Genomic DNA, 26,848 nt, shown 5'->3' on the forward strand with positions numbered 1-26,848 from the left:
TTTCTCTGGGGACATTTCAAGAGTCACCCTCATAGTGACACACTTTAGAGGAAGTTGGGGAATCACCAGTCATTATATCCTCTAGGAACTATAAGTGTACCGTAAATCCACTGTGGGAGACTGAGTAAGTGGCAGCTGACCTGCTGGTGTCTTTAGAGGGGGGAACAATGTCAGCCTTTGCAAACTTTTACAGCAATCTATCATATTCACTGAGCCATTTTTGGTAAGACATTAACCCTTAGCAGTCTTACCTGTGTTGAAGTGTACCTACCTGTGCTCATAAACGCATACTGCCCTATAATGTTAAATGGTGAATATAAAAAAAATATAAAAATGTTTCTACTGTTCCAGGTTGTGAGCTTTGTTGGTGCAGTTTATTTAAGGCACAAACATTTTCCATCAACTACTTCAGAGATTTGTCAGACTCTCATAACTACCACAGTGAAACATTCCAGTGAAGTTAAATACACAAAAAGATGATGCATTTTTGAGCCTGTTGAAATGTTTTGTTAAATTAAGCAAGTGCATCAAATCGCAGGTGTGAAAGTGAAAAAGAAAAAAAAAAGAAAAAAGATTGTCTTCCAGGTTTGCTTATCAGTTTTACACCCAGTTATTACATTACAACGGAGTATCAAACGATATTCATAAAATTCACAATTAAAACAGAAGTTGTCATCTCAAGAGCTTTAATCATACATAGAAATTTAGTTCAACAGTACCATTCATTTAGAATGTTTTCGCAGTATGTATATTTAGTGTAAAGAGCATTGTTGTTTTTTTCTGATGGGAATATCCATAAGGATGACAGAAGCTTTCAGAAATACACCAGAGAGAGAAGATCAGAGAAGAGACTGAGTACATGACTAAGTTGTAACACCTCAGACTATATTTTCAAACACCTCAAAAGGCGACATTTATCTGTGGTTTATGCGTCCATCCTCGTTGATGCTTTTTTTTCCTTTTCATTTTAACATAGGAGCAGCAGATCTTTGAATGCTTACACAAACTAAAATACCTGTGCTGCAAGCACCGTTTGATCAATGCCCTATTATAATGGAGAAACTCCTAGCACTCTTCTATGACACCGTTTTGTTGACCTAATCAAAGCCACGTTAAACTTGGGGTTGTGGTGAACTGTTTTACACTGCTTTAATGACAGAGGGTGATCTGGAGTGGAGGACATTACTGCAATCAAGTGTCATATTATAGGCATGAAAATAATTGACCACATCCATCTATTTAGCCATCCAACTCTCTAGCCATACATCCATCCATCGATCGATCGAAACATCCAACCTATCGTAAAACATAACCATGAAACATACTGTATGTGCTGTTTGTGCTATCTTAGAAGCGCCACAACAACAATTCCAACCAGCTAAAGTCCCAAGCAAAGAAAAAAAAACATGTACAAGACAAAAGGTGGAACAGATAATTATCCTACAAATCCCAGAAGTGATTATTTTTCAATTATCCATTCCTTTTAAGAGAAGTTAAGTAACGCCACATGAAGATTTGGCAGGCAGATAGCCTCACTGAAGGCGAGTAGCTATCTTGTTTCTTTTCCCTCCAAAACTTTTGAAGCTGCGTCTTTTGTTGAGTTGGTACAGAGTAAGAAACTTCACTTCCAGAGCTGGTAATGATGGAAGCTGCTGCATTAGCATCGTGGCATTCAGTGGGCGCGCTCACGCGCAAAGACAGAGACTGTGTGTGTGGCTTTAAGGCTGGGAGGGAGGCTGCTGCTGCGCTGTTGATGCGTGCTGTGACATGGCTGCCGGGGAGGACATGGATTGGACCATGGGTTGAGCTGGCGGGGGTAGCGGAGGCTGAGCCTGTTGGGCCCCTGAGTGTGTGTTGGGGGAGGGTGGGGGTGTTGGACGTTTGAATTTGTCAGGGCTGGTGCTTCTTCTTGGGGAAGGCCGCTGTTTGACAAAAGGAGAAAGAAACGAATAAACACAGATTGCTTGTAAATCACAACCAGATGACAGAATTCTAAAAATGTCATGCAGAAAATAGAGTTTATGGCAAACAGACATTTGGAGAAATTTTGTTTTATCAATACATTTTTAAAAAGTTTATGCGTTTAATTGTTCCCAGACATAGCCAAGGAGGGTAATTGTGAAAATATCAACTCTTTTTGTGGGACTGTGCTCCCAGAGTTACAAACGACTGCAGGAAAAAGATCATGAATGCCAAGATTACATGTTTCCCCTACTGAGCTGTTCATCAAGACCTGATAACAGCAATTCTAAACTGACAAATGGAATAAACGGGAAAAAAGTAATCTTTTCGAGGTTCTGATTTCCCAGCCAGTCATTTCCCTAAAAATTCTTGTAGGGGCTAAATGGAGACAGTGGTTTGTAACATCCACATAGAAGAACAGAAAGTAAATTCATTTAGGTTATGAAACAGGGAGAATGCTAGGAGAGAGGTATAAATGAGATCCAACAATCAGGAGGAAAGTTTAATAAAAAAAAAAAAGACGCCCCCTACATACATTTTTAATCCAGGTAATAACTATAACACTGTACCAGCATGGCACAACCCTTCTCAGAGCAGTCTCACTCAGTCTTATGCCTCCCTGCCTGTTCCTCAGAAGGATTTAAGTCTAAACCATCCCATTATGCCAAACTTTAATGCCCGTTGCAATAGTCAGACAGTCTGGGGAGACATCTCAGGCATGTTATTCTGAGGACCAGGGTTACGCAAGTAACCCAAAACTATCATTCCTAGCATTTTATTTCTCACTTTGAAATATGGAGGCTCCCATATTGCCAGAAGAGCTTATCTCCAACAATCTTAAAAAGTTCAAGCGAAGACCAAGAACTGAGTATTACCTGAGCTGCTTTCCAGTTTTTATCCCATTTTGTAAACTGGAAGTTTATAAAACAGGACAAATGTGAAGGGCAGAGCATAAGCCTGCAAGTGCGTGGATTTTCTTGATTGAAACCTACTTCACACCTGAGTAACAGACCCCATGTGGAATTAGCTTGCAGGTCCACTGGAAAACACAGACCCTGACCTGGACAGGATAAACCAAATGCCTTCATAATCCAGTGTGAGAGCTGTAGGTTTGTAATAACGTACCCTAGAAAATGAAAAGTTGATCACTTCTCCATAAACTCTTAGTTCTGCATAAATTTGTCAAGCATAAACAGGATGCAACATGTGCTGCTGCTGTTCTTCAGATGAAGAAAAAGCCAGTGGAGAAAATACCATCAATACAATGGGCAAGCATGAACTCTGACATGCCCTGGGGCAAACAGTGCATGAATGACTGAAGATGCCTTTTCTCTTTAAGTGATCCGCATCTACTCCATAATAGCCCAATCTTTGTAATGAGCATGCCTGGACAGCAGATCTGCCCAGATGTGATGTAGTGGTCTGTGTTACTAATTAAGGCCAGTCTGGAAGAAGCATATTTGCAAATAGCCTGGATATTCTTTCTGGGAGCAGGGCAGCCTGGGAATCAACTGGTCCCAGCTGTGAATTTCATCTGGCGCCAGTATGTGATTCAGTGTCCACCACACCGAACTATGTCTCCACTGTCTGCCAGCAGTTTTCTGTAGTCAAATAAGCTCAGCGTACTGCATCCCAGTCTCTTGATGGTGAGACTGGCAGACTGCGTGTATTAAACGGGGGCTTCGACTGGGAATGTCCAGCCTAAGGTAGGAAGGGCAGACCTGTTGTGTGCCACTGCTCGAGACTACTCTCCCTCACATCTCCTCTTGTGTGAGGTAGAGTATTATGTATCATCATTAGCTTAAGTCCTAAAAATAAACCACACAAACATGCACAATGCTAACTCCATACTTAATACAACAACTGGTACATAGCGTGTGTGTGTGTGTGTGTGTATGGCAGACAATGTTTACAATCATCGAGGGGATTGTTGATGGCAATTTTGTATCATCATTGTGTTCTCGAGGTCAAATATCACTACTGAATCAACAGGGTGGCTGAACTTAATTCGAGTACTTTTTTGTAAACAGACATACAAACCTAACAGTAATCATTCACTTTGTGAGCAGTCTGTCACAATTTACACACCCCAGCTCATTTCCCACTTTAGTTGATAAGGATTATGACATCCGTTTGTTTATGTAACAACTCTATATACACACACATTACTACTATCAGAACAGCGCTGTGTGGACCACACATTATTACCCCAAACCGAATCCACATTTCTTCTTACTTTCACTTTTAAATTATGAAATGATTCTGCTTTAAATAAAACTTCCACAGTATAACTACTATAGCAGTATTATAGTTAATGATATTTTCATCAAAACCAGCCTTGCCAAGGTAATGTCAGGGGAAACACTGGTGAGATATTTATATATTTTATGACTTTGTGATGCTCTTTTGGATAGGAGGCATAATAGAAACAGGTTCAAACCATGCCCCTGGTGTAAAATATTACTAAACATATCTATATCTTATTAATAAATATAAATAGATAAGTCAGTGTTGTTTTAGTTATCAGTGTGCTGAAGAGATGGACACACAGCTAATTGGAACTTAGGACATTTACGAGTTATGCTAAGTAAGTTCTAGTATTGATGCCAACAATACAAACAATGTTTGCAGAAGCCAGTATTCTTTGAGAGTCAAAATCTAGACTCCTCTACTGAGTGAATACTGGTGGACACACACAGTTTTATTCCTCCTACTTATACTCATTTTAAGGACTGTAATATCTGAAAGTCATGACATGGGAGTGTAAACAGGTTAGACCTTTAAATAACCACTGAAAAGTGACAGTTAACGTCATAGTCGTTGTTGCATTAAAGATCCACCATGCTGAAGAGTACTGTATTATCAATAGAGCTAGCCTTGACATTAAAAAATATAGACAGGGCAGTAAATTTAACAAAACAACAGGCAGTGCATGTCTCCACGTGGGTGTCCTCATTTAAGGTTCATTTAATGGACGCAGCTCACTGATTAAATATAGTTCAAAGATCATGCTGACTCAGAGCAAACTGCTGCTCTTATGAAGTCACAATTAACACAACTTTTAATCATTAAACTTGTTGATCATTTCTATGTACTTGAACTGGAAAACATCTTTATACCCCCATAAAACTGAAATAATTTTATAATACGAAAGGTTATACACCTATTATTTTTATTGTCAATTGTTTACTCCTTTACAGAGCAACTAGTTTTGAGTTTATTGGTCAGAAATTTTGTTTGATGATTAATTGAGAAACCTGCCGGAAATCTGGTTTAAAAAATAAATAAATATATAAAATAAAACAAAAACGTGTGAATTCTCAATAATTTTCTAAAAGATGATGTGGGTGGTGTCACTTACTGCTACGGCATGAGAGGAGCCTCCGTGGACGTGCAGGGCGGGGGTGTTGTAGTGGGAAATGGCAGCTCTGGACAGTGTAGCTGGAGGAGTGAAGCCAACTGTGTGGGTGCCATATGAGAGACCTGTAAGCAAATGAGACAGCCAGAGGGAGAAAGACATTTTATTAAAAGTTAACATCAATTCTAGACACTTTCATTTTCCTCCTCAATACTCACTCCAAGATTACGTCGATATAAGAGGGAAGTTCTTTGTGGCTGGCAGTGTCCCGGCACAGGATGACTGTTTTATCATTGACCAAATATTTACTTTGATATCATACCTTATTGTATCATAAACTAGTACGCAGACCAGAAATGAATGTTAATTTTTTTCTGCACTATTTTTAGCATTAGGTCTGTGCCTAAAGAGAGTAAGGGTGACTGAAATATGATGGTGCTCTCCCTTTTATTATACTAACAATTATTATTTTATTCTTCTATTTTTTCCTGTACTTTTTATACTTTTGCAAATGGTCATTTATCCAATAATAATCTTTACTAAATTACCTATAGTGCCAAGATCAGTAAGCTAGGAGCGTATCCACCAGTGTTAAATTTGAGAGCAGATTTTGACTTCATTTCAGTTTTCTGACATTTAGTTTAAGTCTCATTTTAGTCGACAAAATAGGATTGTAGTAGACAAAATCTAAATTTGATTAAGTTTAATAAAATAAAGTGTAGGATGAGAATGTTTGTGTTTTTAGCTGCTCCACATGTTCACTAAGAGTCTTATTTTCATTGACATCAAATGTGAAATGTGTCTATACGTCTTGCTCTTTTCTTTCTCCCAAACATTGACATTTTATCACATTTTCAAAACAAACAAAACCAAAAAAAGCTGTACTCTTTCCCAGGGCAGGGCAAATGTGCTTGTCTGACTTTCTAGACCATTTAGCTCTGCTTGGATCTCGTCTCTCCAGAATATTTTCATTTTCAAGGCTTCAATACATGTCATTATGATTTTAGTCTTTATTTATCATCTTTTTTTCATCAGGGGAAAAAAAACAAAAACGAAAGCTCTGCGGACTTCTAGATAGTATTCAGTGTAAACCCCACATCATGGCCTGTCAGGCTCACAGTGAGCAGCAAAGTTCTACCTGAGCACGAAGCTTATATAAAATGCAGTGTGACAATTAAGCTGTAATTGTGTGGTCTTGATTTGACAGAGTACCTACAAGATTTTAAGATAAAAGCTGGAACAAAGATAAAGCTTGCTGTCTGGCAAAAAGTTGTATTAATCGCTATCAAAGGCCGTTTATTGTTGTGTTTTTACCTACCTGGTGATATTGGTCGGCTGGAGCTGGGAGAGGGAGTGTAAGGGATGGGACTGGACACGGTCCTGGCTCGCAGACCCTGTGCAGACATCTCATTGAAGTACCTAAAAGTACGACATATTTTTGTAATGCAAAAAGCAATCCAAGCATATTGTAATGTGTTAAACAGGCAAAAAGTGCTACATCAATGATGACAGTTACTCCTTGAGATGCAATGTGAAAAGCTTCTGTATGGCTACTCAAAGTGGGCTTCTGAAAGTGCTCAATTTGGCTTATTTTGTATGGGAGAAAAACACGATACATTTTCAAGTTCCTAAGGAGAAGATACTGATGTCGACGTCTGAGTGTGATCAAAGGAGCATCCTGTGCATGCAGAAAAAAGCTTTTTCCTAAAATTAACAAAAGTTTTTACTGATAATCAGGAAGATTTAATATAAACTGAGATTTTACTGCCATATGCTGCTTCTTTGAAATGGCCATATACTAAAGCTATTTAGAGCCCTGTTTTCTTCTTCCTCCTCAGCTTTTGTATGCAACAACTAACATTCAGAGGTACTGGAAGCACATCAGTTATTACAATTTTGTGTTTTCAAATTAGATTTTATTTTTTATTTAGTTCTGACCCTTATTTTTCATTTGGTTTAGTTTCTCTAGGTTTGCTCATTTCAGTTTAGCTTTTAATTTTTTGAAAATGTATATTTTTTATTAGTTTCAGAGTGAGTTTGAATCTTTTAAAGTATTACCTCGTGTAGGGCATATGCAAGGATATTTGCTCTATAAATATTTTTTAAGTTATAATTATTTTCTCTCTTTTTTTTGTTTTGTTTTTAGTTACACTTTAATAACATTAAAGTGTAACTAACTTTAAAAAAAAGTTAGCTGTGTGATCCTTGCACTCCGACTTGAAAGATGAGTGACACCCATGCATCTGATACAGAGGCCTGAACCAGGTACACAACAATAAAGAAACTTGAACTGGATAGTGTTTTACATACATTTGTTTTTCTTAAACATTACAATTTCTAGTTCTGGGAAAATGGTGGGGGTTTGTTTTACACCAGTTGATTTAATGTTGTAAACAACTTTGTCTTTCAACATGCTACTAAACTGATTTAACTGAAAGCATTAAACCAGTGGAATCTGTATTTGGTTATGTTTAATCATACACAATGAGCCAATTTGATCAGCAATAGTAGGAAGAGTTGGTATGTTTAAAAAACAAAAATCTGGTGGATGACCCCATACTCAGTGAAGTGCAACAGTGTTTGTTTTGTTTTAGTAAACATAAACCTTGAAGCCACCCCAAACTACTTGGTCTTGTTTTCACTTCTGAATAAAAAGAAGGACCATGTGGTACAACTTGTGTCTGAGGGTTAATTGGTCCCAGGAGTAGAAAGGATTGCACAAAGTTCAAATGGACCATTCACTCACAAACAGAAGGAAGTCTGTAAGGACCATTTAAGCCAAAATTTGGTTTCTTTTAAGTTTCATCAAGAAAGCGCAGGTCTTTCCAAACCAAACAAAGCTACTGCTAATTATTTTGACTTTTCTACATGTATCAGAAGTAAACGTGGCAGCGATAGCATGACCTGAATCTGCAGGTCAATGTTAAACATTCATTAGGAAAAAAAAAGAAGCTGTTTTTACAATTAAGATGAAACACCAAGGAATGCGGAACTGATTTAAGCTCTGTGTTTTTTGTGTCTGACAGCCAGCCAAAAAGTTACCAGACACCATGTTGTCACCTTGCTTTATCACAAGCAGGCCTTTTTAACAGCAACAATGACTGCCTACTGGAAGACCAATTGTTGTGTGCCGTTGTGGCAAACACGCCTTTTGTCATTTGCATTTGCCCTACTTTTGTGCCCTCATCTTTTGATTCTCACAGGTCCCTTTATCCAGCTGGCTATGTCAGCAGTATAAATGCCCAGTGAAGCCAAATGCCTCTAAGAAACATCGAGCTCCAGTGTATAGTTCAATCCATTTAACTCTTTTCCATTTTCTCTTTATTTGCTGGTATGTATGACTTTGTGTATTATTGTGAACTTTTTGATCATCTTTCTATGTTTGTTGCACCTACCTCTCATCATCCATCTCCAGACTGGATTCACTCTCCGACAGTTGTCTACACAGGGCCTCCCTGCGCTCCATTTCTCTCTGAAGCTTTCTCTGCAGCCGGATGTTCTCCTCCCTCATGTGTCGCTCCTCCTCTATATACTGGGCACGTTTCTCTGTATCTGAAAGTGAACATTGGGATTTAAACTTGACAGAATCGCACTATTACTATACAATAACACAAATTACACCTGCACTACTCCTAGCATAACATAATACCCTCTCTTTAAGAGCTGTGAATGTAACCTGGTTTTCTTGTGTAATACATTGTTGTCATTTTAGGAAAAAAGTGAAAGTAGGTCCAAAACAATCTCAACTAAGAGTAATGCAAGCAACAAGCTTCAGTATTTCTGGTGTCTTGTCACTTGGCTTAGCTTTGGGAGCACGTGTTTAAGGCTGGTCTGACATCCCCACCTAGTGGCAAAATCAAACCATAGCCACAATGATCAATCTTTATCACTTCTTGCTTTCTGAAAAACAAAAAAAAAATATGGAAAACCTGGGCTTTCAGTCTCATTGCTACAGGTGTATAGAAATCAAATGTCTAACTGTAAGTGGTGTTATAATAAAGCGGAAGTGTTTAAGAACCACAGCGACTCGGGCTCAAAGCGGCAGACCAAGTAAAGTTGTACAATGTCACCAAATACTGAAGCACACAGAACCTAAAGGCTCCCAAAGCTCTGCTGACTCAACAGCAGAGGTCCAAACCTCCTCTGGCATTAACTAGAGCTGGGCGATAGAACGATAACAATATGTATTGCGAAATAACTTTTTCTCGATAGAAAAATGACACTATTGCGATAGACCTCATCTCTCTCTCTCTCTCTTCCTCTTATAAAAAAAAACCAAAAAAAAATGAATAGCCAATAAGAAAAGCGGCGCAGAGCCGAACCAATCACAGCCGCAGCGTCACGTCACGTGACTTGTTACGTACAGCTCAAGTGCCAAGGCACACATGTGTATTTGTTTGGGAAGCATCCAGCCGCCGTGCCGGCCGGGTAATGGAGGAAATGAGCGTGCCGACTAGAGAAAAATCAGCCGAGAGCTTGGGTGACCAGGTTACCGAAGAGAACACAGATGACGGTTGCAATGCCGGAGAGATTGTCGAAAGGAAAGGCCAGAGAAGTTCTGTAGTGTGGAGGTATTTCGGCTATCTGAAGTCTGACAAAAAAACAGAGTAACGCGCACTGTAAATTGTGCCGAAAGCATGTTCCCACAAAGTCTGGAAATACAGCAAACCTTTTTTATCACCTGAAGCAGTGCCACCCACTAGGAGCACGCTCAATCTCTGACTGAAAGCGCTAATTCGTCATCAAAAACAACCAGGGGAATCCCTGTGAAGCAGCAACAGTCAATTGAGTCGGCTTTCTCCAGCGTCAAAAAAGCTAAGAGACATAGCAACATAACGAATGCCATAGCTTACTGTCTTGCTAAAGACATGCTACCAATAAACACGGTCAACAATGAAGGATTCAAGCAGCTAATTAAGGTAATGGAACCTCGTTACCAACTCCCTGGACATAAACATGTCTCTCAGACAGCGCTTCCAAAGCAATATTATATAAGTTAGTCAATTTTGTCTCTTCTTCTGTAAAATAAACTAAGATTTATTTTTAGAATTAATATTTTGTTTCTAAGTGGAACTGACAATTTAGTAGTCTGTTTTGTTTGTTCTACTTTGAAACTTAAACGCTTTAGCAGCTACCTTTTGTGTAGTTTGTAATATTTGCCTTTATTTATCTGAAACTGGAGCCTCATTTTATGTACATCTGCCCTGTTGAACTTATTATGGGAAATAAATATTTAAATCAAAACAAGCTGCTGATTATTTCACATTTTACTTGTGAGCAACGGCACATTTAAATCTTACAAATATAGCTATTTGGCTTATATCGTGATATATATCGTTATCGCCTGAAATGAAAAAAACATATCGTGATATGAAAAAAATCTTATATCGCATGTAGTGTTGGTACTTTTTAAATAAGCCGTAAAACAAGCTGTTATCAATGTCTGCAACCAAATGCAGTGCTCTAGTATTACTCCACATCCTAGGAAAAAAATAAATAAATCAAATGCTCTAATGCCCAAGGCTGCCTCTATTAAACCACCAGATCACTCCAGCCACAAGAAGTTATGTATAAAGAAGAAAATAACAATCCACAAGATCATTTTGTGTGAGACAAGATCCGAAGTCTGGTTGCATTTTTACATGCATCATTTGGATTGTGATTAACTGCTCACAGTTTTCCTACTGCTCCCCTATTAGGGCTGGGCTATATCATACCGTTCACAGTAATACCGGTGTAATGTTGGGCAACAATAAGAAAATGAAATATCGCGATAGAATATGGGTAAAACGCGCATGCGCAGTGCTTTTGTTTACATACGCACGTGGCGGCGACGCAGAATGAGAAGAGCGAAAGTGGATCGTTGAATGAAACGGATGAACCAGAATTGTTTTGTAAAAATACTGCAACTTCTGTGGTGTGGAACTGGTTTGGCTTTCGTCCGTCAGATACACAACAAAGCACTATTTTTGGTAGCGCATGCTAGCGGGCCGTCGTTATTACCATGTGTTTTGGAAAATACGGCACACTTAAAATCAATCCTTTGATTTTTCTGAAAATCGACAGTGCCCCTTATAATCCCGTGTGCCTTATGTATGAATTCTGGTTGTGTTTACTGACCTGGAAACGATTTTATGTGGTACACAGTGCTCGAAAATCTGTCAAATGTTTCAGTACGACTTTGCTAAACTACGAAGCCGCACTGCTTGATGGATTGTCGGAGCATTACGGCTATCGTAGACAGGAGCCTCGCGGAGTGATACGTACTGTGCTTCAACATACTATTACCGTATTGTGTGTGTATAACCTCTTTTTAAGTTTTGTGGATATTATACATGGTTATGCTGAGGATATGTCGGCCAATTTCCACTGGAAATGCCTTTTGGTTAAACTGTCAGCAAGGAATTTGCATTTGTTAATTTTTTATATAACTTTAATGCACATAAAAAAGCTGCTTGTTTAAGTGAAAATACATTGATGGCTTTTTGCACTAATAAAGTTGAGGAGTTGTAAAGTATTTTGTCTAGTGCCAATTATATCGTCAGTTATATCGTTATTGCAAATTTTCAAATGTATATCGTGATAAATATTTTTGGTCATATCGCCCTGCTCTACTCCCTATAATTATAAACTAAGTGATAATGACGATATCACGAGTCAGCAGTTAGTCATGGAATTCGACAGGGTTCTGTGATGGGACCAATACTTTTCACAGTATACATACAGACAAAAACCCTCTCTAAATTTGAGCGAGATGCAAAACCTTCCTCTTTGATAAAGCTTTCCGTGAAGGCTGGGTCAGATCACCGTGAACCATAACCAAGTAATCCAGTGATCATATTTTTTGGGTGTGACCGGAACACTAACTCTATGGCTTCAAAATGTGGCATCTGGAAAACATCCATCCATTAAACATGTTCATGGTAATATTCTGACAGGTTGTCAGTCACCAATATTTTCTTTCTCTTTTAATAAAAGGAAGGGCACATGTAAGCACTTGTAACACTGCTTCCTTTTGGGGCAAAATAACGAGAGTCAACTAGATTAAGAACAGAGTTCAGGTTAACCATTTCAAAAGAAGGAATCGATTATGGATTACAACCTTTCTTAGTGTCTTGCATTTCGTTGCCCTGTACCTATGACATGTGCAATGACAATAAAGTTGAATTTTTTTTTTGTTTTCTAACAGTGTACAGCTCCATTCCTTTCTTTTTCTGCTTTCCATCCAGTGTAATATGACCAGTAAATAATGATGTAACATGACTGTATATTGCATTAGAACATATCTACAGAAATATGAGTATGGAGGCACCAGGCTAGAGAGGATCCTGTTTTTTCCAAGTGAACACGCACAAGCACTTATCCGAGAATCAATTTTACCAACCACTTCCTTAATCAACACTTGAGGGCATCTCTCCCTTCAGACTGACTTTCCTTCTGATCATGTGACAAGTTGAGTGGCCACTTACGCTGCAGCTCAGTGGTGCGCAAGCTCTTCTTAAGCCTCTCCACCTCATTCTTCAGGAAGCGGATATGCCGCATCATGTTCTCTGGTGAGTCAATTTCCATGGAAACATCTCTTGGAGATGGTGGAGCCGACACAGGCTGGTCCAGCTTCTCCTGAAGGATTCTAGTTTGGAAAATTGGAAAAACAAAACAAACACAGGATTATTATTATTATTCAAAATGTTCTATTTATTATTATTTGTATTAAAAAAAACGAAATTAGATGTATAACCTTTAAGTTAATTTTGCATAAATGCCCAATTACATATATAAACAGATAATTAATAGTTCAGCTTACTGTTATTTGTCATAAAACTGCAATTTAAAAGAAAAGTTACTTATTGCTGTTTATTTGATTTTAATGTTTAAGTTAAAATTAATAAACTAATTACTTTTTTGTGTTACACAGACAAGCAATGAATATAAAAGGTACACTGGCACATTTTTATGCTAACTATAAAATAAAACAATGCAAACAAATATATTTCTTTCATATAACAAGTACTTAACCCATTAGTAAATGTATAAATTAATTTAGTCAAAAATGAAAAGTAAAAGTCTTTTTCCCTCCATTTAATACTATCATTTCAGTTTGTAGTTGGCCTTTTCTTTTTAAAGATATTGGGCTAAAACCATCAAGTTAATGGCATATTTAGCGTACCTTACCATTTTGGCAGTTTTTCCAAAAGAAAAGTCTTGAAATTTTTTAAAAACAAACAATTGGAAAAAGAAACACGCAACTGTTATGACTTAGTGACATTTCACCCACACGTTTATGCTCACTGGTCGGTTAACTCAATCATCATTGTATGTAAACAACGTTTCTCGTGATTCTACATTTGTTTCTGTTCATGCTGGAAATGGAAAATAAACTTGCTTGTGTCGCTCTCTCTCTTGACACTCTCCTCTCACCAACAGCAGAAGAGCAAGAGAAGAGCAAGAGAAGAGCTGTGTGCTTTTAAAAAAAAGAAAAGTGTCATGTGCTACAAGGCACTTTCTGGAAAAGAGTTGCAACTAAGTTGGCAACAATAAAGTAAACTGAAGCATTCGTTTACTGTCAGGAAAGAGCAAAGGAAACTCATCTGCCCACTGAATAGAAGACCATATAAAGAAATCCAAGATAAGCCGATGTTAGCTTGTCATAAAAGATGAAAAACTTTGGAAGCTTCTTTTGGAAGTATTCAGCTGAGTCAGTTTTAAAATGTTTACCTCATCGTTTTGAACTTTGGCCACAATTAATCTAATCATTATGTATATGGCCAAAGAAAAAGCAGCACAGTATGTCTCATCACCTTTTCTCAGCCTCCAGTTTGTCCATTCGCTTCCACAGTCGGTTGACCAAAGCTTCTTGTTCCTGCTCTAATGTGTTCTCAAGGTCGATCTTCTCCCGCCTCAACTGAAAAATGAAAGATAAAGCAGAGTGTGGCAGAAAGAGAAACCTTGAAGTTGAAATGCATTCACAAGCATTCAGGATTGTGTACAAAAACACTGTATCGCAAATCCAAGATCTCAGTTCAGAGTTTGTATTCTAAAACTTAGAAGCATATGGCATTATGACATATCATAATGATTTTTTAAAGTAGTTTAAGAACGTAAATATTTGTATTTTATTGCTAAGATTGGTGTCTTTAAGAAGCTGAGGCAGATTTTAAGGTGAAATAACTTTTGGTTCTATTTGTATCTGGCCAAGATGCACAGTGGCATCGCACTGCATCAATCTGACACGTTAATAAGCGAGTACCAACAACGAATGCCTGCACATCTCCTGTCAGGGCATGGAGACATTATGCGGTGGCTTCAGCAGGTTTGACCCAGCCACAGACCAAAATGTTCTTTCCACTTAAAATTCAGTGGGAAGAAAAACGACGTTGAGATTTTTTGCATCTCACTCTACCATGGCGACTGAACAAATGGAAGTTTAAGGATAGGCTGCACTGCACTGGATGAGCAATTCTTTCCCATTTTACCATAATAAGCATACCTGTTCCAGGGTTAGCTGCTTTGAAATGGTTTCGTTCTCCATTTTCTTGATCTTTTTCATGAGCTTGTTAACCTGGAACTCCTGCTCCTGCTCCAAATGCTGCTCCAACTCAGCCTTCTCATGCTGGAGCTAAAATTTAAAAGGAGAGAGCAGTGCATTGACAGATGAAGAGAAGAAACAGATGAGTAAAAAGGGAGCGGAGAAAAACAAACTCACAATGAGACATGTAAAAGCTGTTTGATGACCACAGAGATGACCACGGCTTATACAATGAAATAATAATAAAAGACAGCGTCATTAGACAATTCCACTGGTTTCAGGGTAAACTCCCCAGAAGAACAGACAATATAAAATAATGTTTTGGCAACCCAAGTAATCACTTTTGGCAGTTCACCAGCATGAAAAAGGGTGCGGCTCAGTGCTGATTCAAAATGGGACAGCTCTGTGATGAATTATATAACTGATTACTCATTATGGGGAAAGAGATGCAAATTCACTTAAAGGAAAAAAATGGAGAGGGAAATATAACCATTTCCATCATGCTGTTGAGAAAAATAACTAGAAAACCTCAAAACATCAGTCTGTTTAAACTTACAATGACTCCATTCATGGAGAGTCGAGTGCTCTGCAGTATCCTGGATGCAAAACCAGGTTACCAAGTTGTGCCCCACCCAAAGTGCAGGCATTTTTTCCTAATTAAAACTAACCATTTTGTTTTAATAAGGTGCCTTGCTTCAGTTAACACTAGAAACTATTTTATTAAAGCAATCCAACCCTTTATACTGTGTGAACATTATAAACAGACTCAAGAATAAATGCCAGACTATGAAGTCCTTGGAGAGAGATTATATTCTACTAGGCTCTTCTGTAAGCAGAGGCTCTTTCTGACTGGCACCAGAACAAAGGCAATGTTGGATGGGACTCTGTTTAGTATCATGTGCACTAATAATAAGTATTAGAGGAAAATAGAGAGTTTCATCGGCTTCCTTTAAAATAGGTAATGTTGTTTTCAGTACCATCAACAAAAATGAAGAGGGTGGGATATTAGGAGTATGCAGCCCAGTACACCTTTAAGGTCTCAATTTTACATTATCAGGGGTGTTTTTTGGTGTATTTACAAGATAATATTCAGCACAGCCTATTGTCATGTGAATGTTTAATATACAAGGCACAAGTTTAAAATCAGGGCTGGGGTGCTTGTGTTGTTGGGTTATTCAAATACAGACAATGCAGCTAAAAAGTGGAGCAAAACTAATGGCTGGGAAAACCCAAATAAAACAAAATTTGTCCCAAAAATGCTTCTGCGTAGAGTCATTTGCATGCTCAGTATTATAAGTTTTGATATTCAGTTGATTTTTCCATCTGTCGCCCCAATTTTTAAGCAACTAATCTACCGACATAAGTAGATACAAGTCTGTTGCATGTTAAATTCTAAGATAGGAATATAAAAAAAGCCCAAATAAGTAGATCTGTATGACCTTAAGCGGGTTTTGCTAAGACATTTGCATGCATCTCTTTCACAGCCCTACTTCTTTAGATATCAACAAACCATTAGTCACCCTACAGCTATCTATTCAAAATATGAGAGCGAGTGCTATATGCTCTGTAGTTGGGAAAATACGATGTGGAAAACAGACTGAACCAAATAACCGACAACAGGAGGAGAGTAATTTGAGAGTCATTTAGACGTGCTAGCAGCTGCAGTGAAGTCATCTTGAGCTTTTCCAGGCTTCAGGCAAGTAGAATTGCAGTTGATGATAATGCACTAGCTGCTGTGTGCATAGACAAGCACCCCGCACATCGTGAACAAGAGCAACAATACTTAAGAAATTTGCATAACACAGCATGAAGAAACGATATACCACACTGACGTTTGTGATCAGTAAGATAACAGGGGAAAACTTTAAACTAATGTTACACTATTCTCCACTCTGTGTGGCGTAAAGAACTCCAAAATGTGCGTTAAAAGTGTGCACCTCCCCATCCAATCTTGTTTCTATCACTCACTTGCATGAGTTTCCTTGACAGTTCATTGGTGAGGAATTCTTCCTCCTTCTCATAGTTGACTGCCAAGGTTTCCTTCTCCTTCTGAAGAGCCTGGATTTTCTTGAACAAGGTGTTACTGATAAATTCTTCCTCCTGTTCGGCTCTCGCTTGCTGTGGGACAGAAAACACAAAAAGACACAGCGACAGAAGAGATATCAGTGACATAAACTCTTGCTTCTGGCACATCACACTGTTTTCACCTTTATCCTGATTAAACTATAACTTACTGACAGTGAGGGGAAACATGCACCAATCAACTAAAGACTGCTGCAGTGATGCTTGCCAGCCAAAGAGGAAGCATAATTCTTTCAAATGACTCAAAGAGATATTGCAGCAATGGGTGACTGAGAGAAACATGGGCTGGGGGGGCGGATAAAGAAATGTGTTGGGACAGCTAGCATTACACTGCTTGTGATACATGCGTCCTTGCCACTCTCAAATTCACCCATCCCTTATCTCTCCTGACCTCAAAAATAAATTCTGCTTCGTTGGCCGTTATGAAAAACAGCGCGGATTATAAAAGCCAAACAGCTAGTTAAGCTTCACAAATTTACACAGAGGGTGGACAGTGTGAAAGTGTGGTTGGGTTTGCAGACATTTAGAGCGTGGCATTTAGCTAGCTCGCTAAGTTTGGCCTACATATTTCCCCATCTATCAAGCAGATCGGTTACACATTTTTATGAAGCTAGGACTGATTAACCGAGCATGAAGAAATATGACGCATCAGTCGGTGCCAAGGCTTCTGGTGGGCTATTTATTTTCACTCAGTTACCATATCCATGTTGGCCATAGCGTGGTGACAATGCCGAGCAGTGAGTAATCAGCTGACCACACATCTACAATCAATCTGTTAACTCGCATCGTGAGGTGCCCACCCAATTTTTTGACGTTTTTTTCTGGTTGACGTTAGCAGTTCATCTAACGTTAGCCACGATTAGCAACACAAAATAACACAAAGCAAAGTAGCAAGATATCGCAGCTCGACCATCTAGCAGACGTTGTCCCGCTGGCTAAATTAGCAGGTAGCTAATGTTAATAGGGCTAACATAACAGCAAAGAATTAGGGCCGAATTCAGGTAACATTTCCACGTAGCACTCATTCAGCTTTTATCAAACAACACTCGCTAGCGCTAACTTACTCTGTCAAATGCAAAACAGCAAACGGGGTGGGGATAGCATCTCGCTAGTTAGCTAGCTAACATTACTCACAATGGTGACGCTAGCTTTGCGGAGGTCCCGATTCTCCTCCTGCAGGGCTTTGCACTTGAGTTTAAATGTTTCCAGCTCAATTTTAAGAACTTTATTCTCCTGCTGTAACGAGGCCAGTCGGTTGGTCAGTTCCTCCAAACGAAACTGTGAAATGACTATGCTCGGTTTCCCCGAATTTGAAGCGGAGGACGACATCGGGGTGGCGGAGCTGCTCCCCGCTCCATCGGTGTCGCTCTCGCTTGCGCTGTCCGCCATGGCTGTGCGACGGTGTGTGTGGTGGAGAAGAGAAGACGACGGCAGCTGCAGCGTTTGAGGAGCGCAGACAGCAGAATGGTACACTGCGTGACCTTGCACCCGCCTAACGGTATAGCACCCCCAGCAGGATGTCTCCAGTACTACCTAATACACCCATAACATGAAATGCATCTTTGGAAACCCAATCCGAGACAGGATTGCCAGCAAAATGGGAAACTTAAGACACAACACCGCACCCTAAACCACGTTTTATGCCTAACACGACAACATCCTTCAAGTAAACACTGTATAACCCTACTTATACAGTGTTTACTTGTCAGCTGTTGTGTTGACAATATGACATTATGCTCATTTTATACAATACTGTGAAATAATATTTCCCGGCCTTCTGGATTTCTTTCTTTTTGTATATTTTTCACTCTTACATGTTTCAGATAATCAAATATGCTTTAATATTAGACAAAGATAACCAGAGTAGTGCCGAAGTATCTCGATCAGATTTAATTCCAGATTTTGACTAGGCTGCTCCAAAACTCTCATTGTGTTTTTTGGAGCCATTAAGAGGTGGACTTGCTGGTGTATTTTGGATCATTGTTCTTCTGTATAACCCAAGTGCATGTGCAAGTGCATGGACTGATGGCCAGACATTCTCCTTCTGGATTTTCTGGTAGAGTTGTAATGAGATACAGACCTTCCAGAAGTTCCTTAGGTGTTGTTCTGGTTCTTTTATGATGACATGGTTGAGTCATCGATTCGGCAAATTCTGGTAATTTGCCCAATTCCTGGGAAGATGCACTACTGTCCCAAGTTTTCTCTATCTGTGGATGTCAGCTCTCACTGTGGTTCAATGGAGTCCCAAACCTTAGAAATGGCATTGTGAACATTTCCAGACTGATAGATGGCAATGACTTTGTTTTGCCTGCGTCTTTGAGTTTCTGTAGCTCCTTAATAAATGAAATCATCGTTTAATAACTGCATTTTGTGTTCACTCAGGTTATCTTTTTAACATTAAAATCTGTTTGATTTTCTGAAACACTTAAGTGTGAGGATTGTGCAAAAAGATAAGAATTCAGGAATGGGGCAAAGATTTTTTCACAGCACCGTATACATCTTTTTATGTTCAGGCTTTCAGAAAATGGTCCATACAGACCAATCATGCCTTACATTGTCAGTGTTGCTCATGTTTATTTTAAGGGAAAATTGCCAAGCCAACACTACAAACTAAAACAAACCTGTTATGCCCATTCTACAGATACACACAGCAAAGCGGAGACCCACGTCCTCCCACCAGCCAAAATGCCCTCACACAATAAGTCCATGGTGAGAGTTAGTCAACTCAGATAGTGAACAAAAATTTAAAAATTTAAATGTAAGGTGAAGGTCATTTTTTCCAATGAGAGAATTTGCTATATTCTGCAATGGAAATCCTCCATTGTGGATCCATCGCTGAAGATCCAGAGAAGAATTAGCCAGTATGCAGTGGACGAGAGACCTAATTGTACCCAAACAGGTTTTTATAAAGCCCCCCCCCCAAAAAGGCAAATGTCTTCCCAGATACATGGAAGCTCCAGGTTCTGTGTCACATTTCATTACAAAGAGGGGGGTTGATTTTTCAGCTTGCTCCACAGCAGTGGTGTCTAATGTAATCTGTGGATTATTTTAAACAATGCTCATCTTTAAATCAAAGAAGCATAAAGTAGGTGTAGCAGGTTGTGCGTTTTCTTGGGATAATCTTGCAACTGTAGTCATGGTCACAGGATGATGTGGGAAGAACTGCTTTAAACACTAATGAATCAGTAGGCGGCACAGTGTTTTTCTTTTGTGTTCCACCACGTATTAAAGATGATCATGCTTACTGGACAAACTCACTGGCATTTATGTCTTTTAGCAACAACATTAAAACCATCTGCCTACGAATGTGTGGTTTCCTCACATGCCAAAACAGGTCTGTCCAAACAGGGTACTGACAAAGAACCTCTGGGCTTGCAGGTTTTTTGCTGTGGCCATTACCTTCAGGGACTGGGATGTGCCCGGTCTTCAACAGCATTTAGACGAGTGGTACATCAAACTAAATATTGTTACAAAGTAAGATCCATATGAATTGCACTGTAAGAAAATCATCAGTGTTACTCATTTTACCTTTATTGTGTTTTAATGTAGGAACTAACATGTGTTAATGTTATTGCTACTGCATTATCTTACCATCTTTGGCATCCAATATTGAACTTGAGCTTTATTATGTTAAAAAAATCATAAGGCTAAGGCATGAGAGATGGTGCTATGAAATGTCTACGGTATAGTTTACATTTTTTCCATCAGCTGGAAGTGTTGCTGCCTGGCGCTCAAGGACACTTAGGTGAGGAGAAACACATAATTTTGGCAGTAACTCCCACGACATCACTACTGATCACTGCCATTGTGCAACTTGCATAATAATAATAATTAAAGAAAAAACATTCAAGGACACAAAGATAAGAAGAGAAACAACTGTACTGCAAAATCACTGCATTTTATTGTATTTTTTTTTTTGAAGTTTTTAGGTTGATTTTTTTTAAAGACGTTTGAAACATTTGTGATGGCATCATTGCTGTTATAGCCTCTAAAAGACCTTGAATAACCAAAGTGCTAGAATAGTTATATTTCAATGGCTTCACTCTGTTAGTAAGAATTGTACATCAAAAAATCTGCTCAGGTGAAAACACATATCAAAGAAAATTAACAAAATTGATACTTCAACCATATCAAAGTATCCTCTACCCCCTGATTGACATAGTAGTACAAGGGGATGTGGTACAGCACCCTATCTGACTTCCTTTAATACTCCCACCCAAAAAAACTGAAAAAAAAAAGTTACATAGTTTTCATGTCCACAGCATAGACATCAGCATACTGAGCCATCGCAGCAGTAGAACACCACACTTTAACTACATGGGCATCTAATGAAAACTGATACATAAATTCCTAATGTCATGTAAAGTGTGTAAAATAAAACTTTGTCAGTGAGCTAGTGAAAACAATTCTATTCGACACTGCATATACAGACTCTCAAGCCTAAAGAGATCACACAGTTTCAGAGTTAAAACACAATTTATTTAATGCTTAAATAACTGGTTCTGACCATCCAGTGTTTTGTCATACAATATGCTATTTGGAGCTACAATCAAACAATGTCTTTATGTGTCCTTAATGTGAGTAGGTTTTAAATTAAGGAAATACTTCACCAAAGAATCCAAAGTGAAATGCCCCAGTTTTCCTTTAATACCACAGCAGCCATTAGAAAACCAAACTGAAACACTGCTAAATGTTTACAAACAGTCTTACAGTGTACAGAGACTCCTAAACCTTATAGCCAATATGCACAATACAAGTATAATTTTACAGCGAGCCAGCCTACTAGCATTTACATTCTGATTACTTCGTTCCTGTAGCAGAAGCTGCCCTCCAGTTTTACACAGACAGACAAGACATCACATCCTCAAGAAGCTAGAGATTTTTTTTCATCCTCACCCCAACATGATAAAAGCTTTAATGGTATCCTTTTTCAATTTGAAATATAAAATCGGTGACAAACGTCAGGGCTATATGTGTATAGTGATAAAGGGATTCATTTGAATACAGTGTTTTGCAAACCTGTAAAAATTGTAATTAAAATAATGTGAACAGCATGCATGAAAATATGAGTACTCTGAAAGGCTCCTTTTTTTTTGCAGGATTAGATCCATTCCCACTTTGGGAATTACAGAAATTAGATTTTTTTCTGGAAATTTCTTCTGTTAAAATCAAACCAGCTTTTTCATGTACAAACATTATACCTGTTCTAGTAATTAATTATACAAGAACCCGTGAAGTTACACTCAAATCTTTAAAAGTGAAATCGTTTCAGTAAATTTTGAAAGCACTTGAAAAGGTCACTCTCCTCAGTGCGTTCGCAACCAGCAACTTGTCCATTCGATTTAAAAGAATTATACACATTAGAATTTTATATACAGGAAAAAAAAGCTTTTGTGTTAGTTGTGTTTAAGTTTTAAAAAGGAAGGAAAAAAACCTCCAAACAATTTACATCCTGACAACAATGGGTTCAAGAAAAAACTATAAGGCGAGTGTTGAAGTTGGATTAGAAGTGTCCATTCGATTTTTCTTGTGTGTGTTATTGTGTCTACCTCATTCTTTTCACCCACCATGTGCATTGAGCTCTTGTGCCATCTTTGGTCACAGTTGCACCTGTGTGGTTGTCAGTAATGGAGTCTCTGTCGTTTTTCGCAACAAACGACGCTCCTCCAAAAAGCTCTCACAACACCAGTGGACCGATGGCACGTATTGTTTCACACAAAACAGGAAGCAGGATCATTGTCCACTGGTCCACCACAGTCAGAAAGTGAGAACTTCTTGGTCCTTTAATTGACAGGGAGTGAGTTTTTCATGCTCATGCGCAAGTCAGAAGGGTTGACTCCTTTCATGTGAAAGCCATTTATTTAGAGCAGATAGTGGCACACTGGACCTTGCTTTAAGTCCTCGAACCTGAAGTCTTAGCCCTCTGAACAATTGTTCCCAGGAAACGTTGAACTTGGTTCCTCTGTATCTGGAAGACAAAACAGTACGTTGCATATTGCAGCACATTTACTGTCACCCTCTTGAAGCTCATACAATACATTACAACTGACAGTGCATTGCCTAATATTGAGTATTAAACTGAATTCAAAGGGTGTAACGTGTACAATGTTTTTCTTAAGTGTTTCATTCCTTTGTATGACAAAATGACAACACATTAACAAGACCTGATGGTACGTGGGTTGTTATGGTGACCTCTGTTACCATAGAAACTCTTTGGCAGACTTCATGGCAGTGCCATCCCATTTCTGCGCAGATGGAATGATTCACCGCAAACATACGGGTGAGCAGCAGTAGGGATTAACAGTCTGGCCAGTGGGATAACAAACTCTTTTTGGATGGGACAAAGCTGTTGTGAGTTGGGGATTTAGTGGACAAAGAAAAGGCGTGGAGGGTTTTAGCGGGGCAATATAATGCTGAGGTGTGTAGTGACCCTCAACCCTGTTCCCTTTGTAAATGTTTTCTATTCATTCACACTGAGGGAACGCAGAGGACAGAAAATCTGCCAGGGGATAACCAAGCTCATGCCAGTTTCTTCTTTGCTTTGAGTTTGAACTATCTGACTAAATTGATGATTTCATTTACTTTAATACTGTGGATACAGGCATCTCATGTGCAGCACTGTGCAAACGTTTGAGCAGCTTCAGAGGTTCCCAAATGTGATGCTGTAGAGTATGTAAAGTATAGTATTTATTGAGAGTATGTAAAAAAAAAATTGCTAGTTTTCTTCAGGATCATTCTCCTTTTGCATGATTTGAGCCAAGCTTTTGACTCTAGGGTATACAGAGACTCTGGTATACAGAGTTCATGGTCAACCCAATGACTGTAAGGTGCCCAGGTCCTGTGCCTGCAAAACAAATCCAAATCACCCCCCTTCCGCTTTGACAGCTGGTATCAAGCGTTAGTACTGATGTGCTGCTTTTGATTTTTGCCAAATATGGGTCTGTGCAATACAACCAAACATCTCCACTTTGGTCTTGACTGTCCAAAGGACATTGCACATTAAGTCTTTCTGGTTTCTTCAGATGCAACAACCTAAACTGTGGTGTCTTGTTCTGTTTAGACAAGACAGGCTTTCTCTTAACGGCACATCCAACTTACTTATGATCAGTTGATCAACTGCATTTGATTAGCAGCAACTGGCTGCTATTTACCTTCTTCCTTCTTTCAAAAGCAGTACAGGTGTACTTTGTTTTTCACAGGACTGTATCTCTCGACAAGACATCTTTATAGTTAACTATTAAAAAAGAAACAAACAAAATCTGCTATTTACTAGCTTAATAGTAAAACGTGGTTACACTGAACACGACTGATTACTTTGTACTACATTTATTAATAAATAAAAGGTATACCGGTAGGTTAATTGAGAGGTAGGTTACTTTTGGTGCCTAAAATGATAGTTTGCTCTGTTCAAAGTTTAAAATCTGTAAAGCCTAGAAATAAAAACACAGAATACACTAATACAAAAGTGAAGGCATTAGGTGGTACTAGGTGCTATTCAATGCACCTGACTTCAGTTAGTGGGAAGTCAGTGAACAACAACGGATATGTACAACATGTACAGTAGTTAAAGCCTGGGGACTATGATGACTGTGTTAAGGTGAGAAAGTAAACTACTGTACCTGGAAGAGAGTAACCATCCCTATGAGTGGTGCTTTTTATCCCCTGATCTTCTATCATCTTTCCGCCTGCTATTCCTTGACCCCTCTCCCTGCTGGAAAACACACATAGAAGTATACATAAGACATGGTATTCTTATCTTCTGATAGAAAAAGACACAAAAAAACCTCACTGCAACCAAAAACACACCTGAAACATCAAAATAAGAGAAAGAAGAAGCAAAACTCAAATGTTAGTAATAGCATCATCGCAAGAGTTATAATTAGGACTTAAACCACACACCAAGTAGACACCTGGAAAAAGAATAATTATGCCATTATGGACAGAGCTGGAAACAAAAGGAGCTGATTGAGTTTCCTTAGCACTCATTAGTCATACTCTTGACTAATTGGCTAAATGCTTTAAAAGACCATTATAAAAGACCATTAGCACCACACAGTCAGGAGAACTGCAGTCAGCATCTTCTTTGTTATGCAAACAAAACAGACACCACACACTGTTAAAACACAACATGCAAGGTTGCAGTTCATATGATATTTGTATATATTTGCCCACTATGGAGATAATAGTCATCTCAAACCAGTTAATCCAGTGTTAACAGGAATTAACTTCACTGAATTCACTGGAGTAAAAGATGATTCAATCTAATTGACTCCCTCCCTCTTTGACTTAAAGCTGCACCTTTTACCACGTGTTACTTTCTTAATCTCAATTTTGCTCTTAACACTTCACTTAAATAATCTTTAAGGTTCAGAAGAGCCTTTAATTTTTAAAGTGAGACTCAGAATTGTGGCCCGTGACTGCAAATTTCTTATTTAGATGAGTTATAATGTTATTTTCTTTTGTTTCAGACCCACTGTGATTCACTGTCAAATGCAGCTTTAAGCCTAAAAATTGTTTTTGCTGTTAACCTCCCACCCAAGTAGTTCTTAGACTGATGTCTTGTGACAGGAGAATAACAGCATATCAAAGGAAACCCATCTAGATGGTAGATTAATTGGATCTTCATGCGACCTCTGATGCATCTTCTTGCAGAATGGGACTGTGGTGAAGGTCTTTGTGCCACCTGTCACCTCCTTGGTTTTCTGGTGTGGGAGTAGACACCCGGCGAATAACCTTCCTTATGACCTGCTCAAGGCAGAAGAAAAGATCTGATGGTGCCTGATTGTATAAAAACACCATCCCTATGATGGGTATTATTTCAGAGCTGGATAGGAAATGGGAATTAAAGTATACATTACTTTTCTACTGATGAGGTTACCATCTTGGTCCATATAGTGTTCCTCTGTCATGGTCTCACCTGGGATATTCTTTGCTTCTTCTCCCTGTAGGTATTTGTGGTTAGCACGTGAATAAAAGCTTGCCAACTTCCTGAGCACTTCACACACGATTAAAAATAATCCATCACCATCACCACACTGAAACAAAACACCAGTGAGAATAATAACCCTGACAGAAAGAGGATGGATTAGTTTTCATTTATGAACTGTGACAGGGTCAGTAGAGCTTGTAAACAAACATATGCACAGTCATATCTAGACACACACATACACACAAATAGAATAAACCACCATTATACCAAGCAAGACTATTACGTATCACAGCAGACTGACCAGTCTAAACCAAACCAAACCACGACCCAGCTCAGCACCTGCTTCAGGCTTTCAGTGTACCTTTAAAATTAGACGGCGTCTGAAGATTCTGGTGGTTACTGTCTGTTCTTCCTCTGAACCGGAATCTACACTAACTCGCTGTGGAGGGAGGTTTTATACAAACGTTACACAACAGAGGGAGTCAAGTGGAAAAAAGAAGCACATGTGTAGGACAGTTACAGGTTGAAACATTTTTGTTGTTGTCCTTTATGCACCTCAACTCCATAGTTGGCTGAATCAGGAAAGACAACTTTAGAATAATAGAGAAGTTTAGTTTTCTTTAGCGTAAGATGTGCTATGTATTTCTCCTGTAGAATTAGAAGGCAGTATAGGACTTTAGTACAGAAAATAAACAAAGATTTCATCCCTCATTGTTACAGGTACAACAGTCTTTAGTATTACCTGGACTTTTTTCTCTGACATTAGTGTTCCCTCCTCTTTTCTGCCATTTGATGATTCAGATGAGCCGTCCTGAGGTGAGTGCTTTGAGTTGTCGCCGTTCTGTCGGGACCTCCCTGATTCTCCTCTAGATGAGGAGGTGATGGAGTCACTAGAGTTCTCTTGGCTGTTGGAAAAACAAACAAAACAACACACCAAATAAGTGGTCTGAGAGATTGTTATTTTGTGATTCTATTTGAGCGTTGTACTTAA

At 38.8% G+C, this 26,848-nt stretch overlaps 2 protein-coding genes across 2 annotated transcripts in view; both read right to left on the reverse strand.

Moving 5' to 3' along the window:
- Window positions 1-352: 352 nt before the first annotated feature.
- Window positions 353-18,401, reverse strand: LOC146619815 (coiled-coil domain-containing protein 6-like). The gene is made up of 9 exons (XM_085369761.1): window positions 18,063-18,401; window positions 16,815-16,964; window positions 14,808-14,936; window positions 14,119-14,222; window positions 12,790-12,950; window positions 8,716-8,872; window positions 6,639-6,739; window positions 5,324-5,445; window positions 353-1,922 (listed from the first exon to the last, which is right to left on the reverse strand). Exons 1-9 carry the CDS (start codon window positions 18,315-18,317, stop codon window positions 1,719-1,721), a joined length of 1,383 nt encoding a protein of 460 aa, XP_085225887.1. The 5' UTR covers window positions 18,318-18,401; the 3' UTR covers window positions 353-1,718.
- Window positions 18,402-20,879: 2,478 nt separating this feature from the next.
- LOC146619816 (ankyrin-3-like) overlaps window positions 20,880-26,848 on the reverse strand; it is a 124,224-nt gene continuing 118,255 nt past the window's right edge. The window contains exons 44-49 of the mRNA XM_085369763.1: window positions 26,600-26,762; window positions 26,219-26,296; window positions 25,787-25,870; window positions 25,560-25,673; window positions 24,548-24,639; window positions 20,880-22,896 (exon numbers count right to left, since the gene is read on the reverse strand). Coding sequence (XP_085225889.1) covers window positions 24,568-24,639; window positions 25,560-25,673; window positions 25,787-25,870; window positions 26,219-26,296; window positions 26,600-26,762 — 511 coding nt within the window. The 3' untranslated portion in view covers window positions 20,880-22,896; window positions 24,548-24,567. The remainder of the gene's footprint in view (window positions 22,897-24,547; window positions 24,640-25,559; window positions 25,674-25,786; window positions 25,871-26,218; window positions 26,297-26,599; window positions 26,763-26,848) is intronic.

This window comes from Diplotaxodon limnothrissa, linkage group LG13 (assembly GCF_057381915.1).
Source record: "Diplotaxodon limnothrissa isolate DT_005_m linkage group LG13, D_limnothrissa_male_GT1.1, whole genome shotgun sequence".
Taxonomy (NCBI): domain Eukaryota; kingdom Metazoa; phylum Chordata; class Actinopteri; order Cichliformes; family Cichlidae; genus Diplotaxodon; species Diplotaxodon limnothrissa.

Bases quoted from the DNA above. Each gene is read 5' to 3' on its own strand.
- LOC146619815 (XM_085369761.1), bottom strand. From the start codon at position 18,317: ATGGCGGACAGCGCAAGCGAGAGCGACACCGATGGAGCGGGGAGCAGC. The intron at 14,223-14,807 runs GTATGCTTATTA...TTCATTTTTCAG, and splicing joins AGCAGCTAACCCTGGAACAG to TTGAGGCGGGAGAAGATCGA. The intron at 8,873-12,789 runs GTAAGTGGCCAC...GTTCACTTTCAG, and splicing joins GCGCACCACTGAGCTGCAGC to ATACAGAGAAACGTGCCCAG.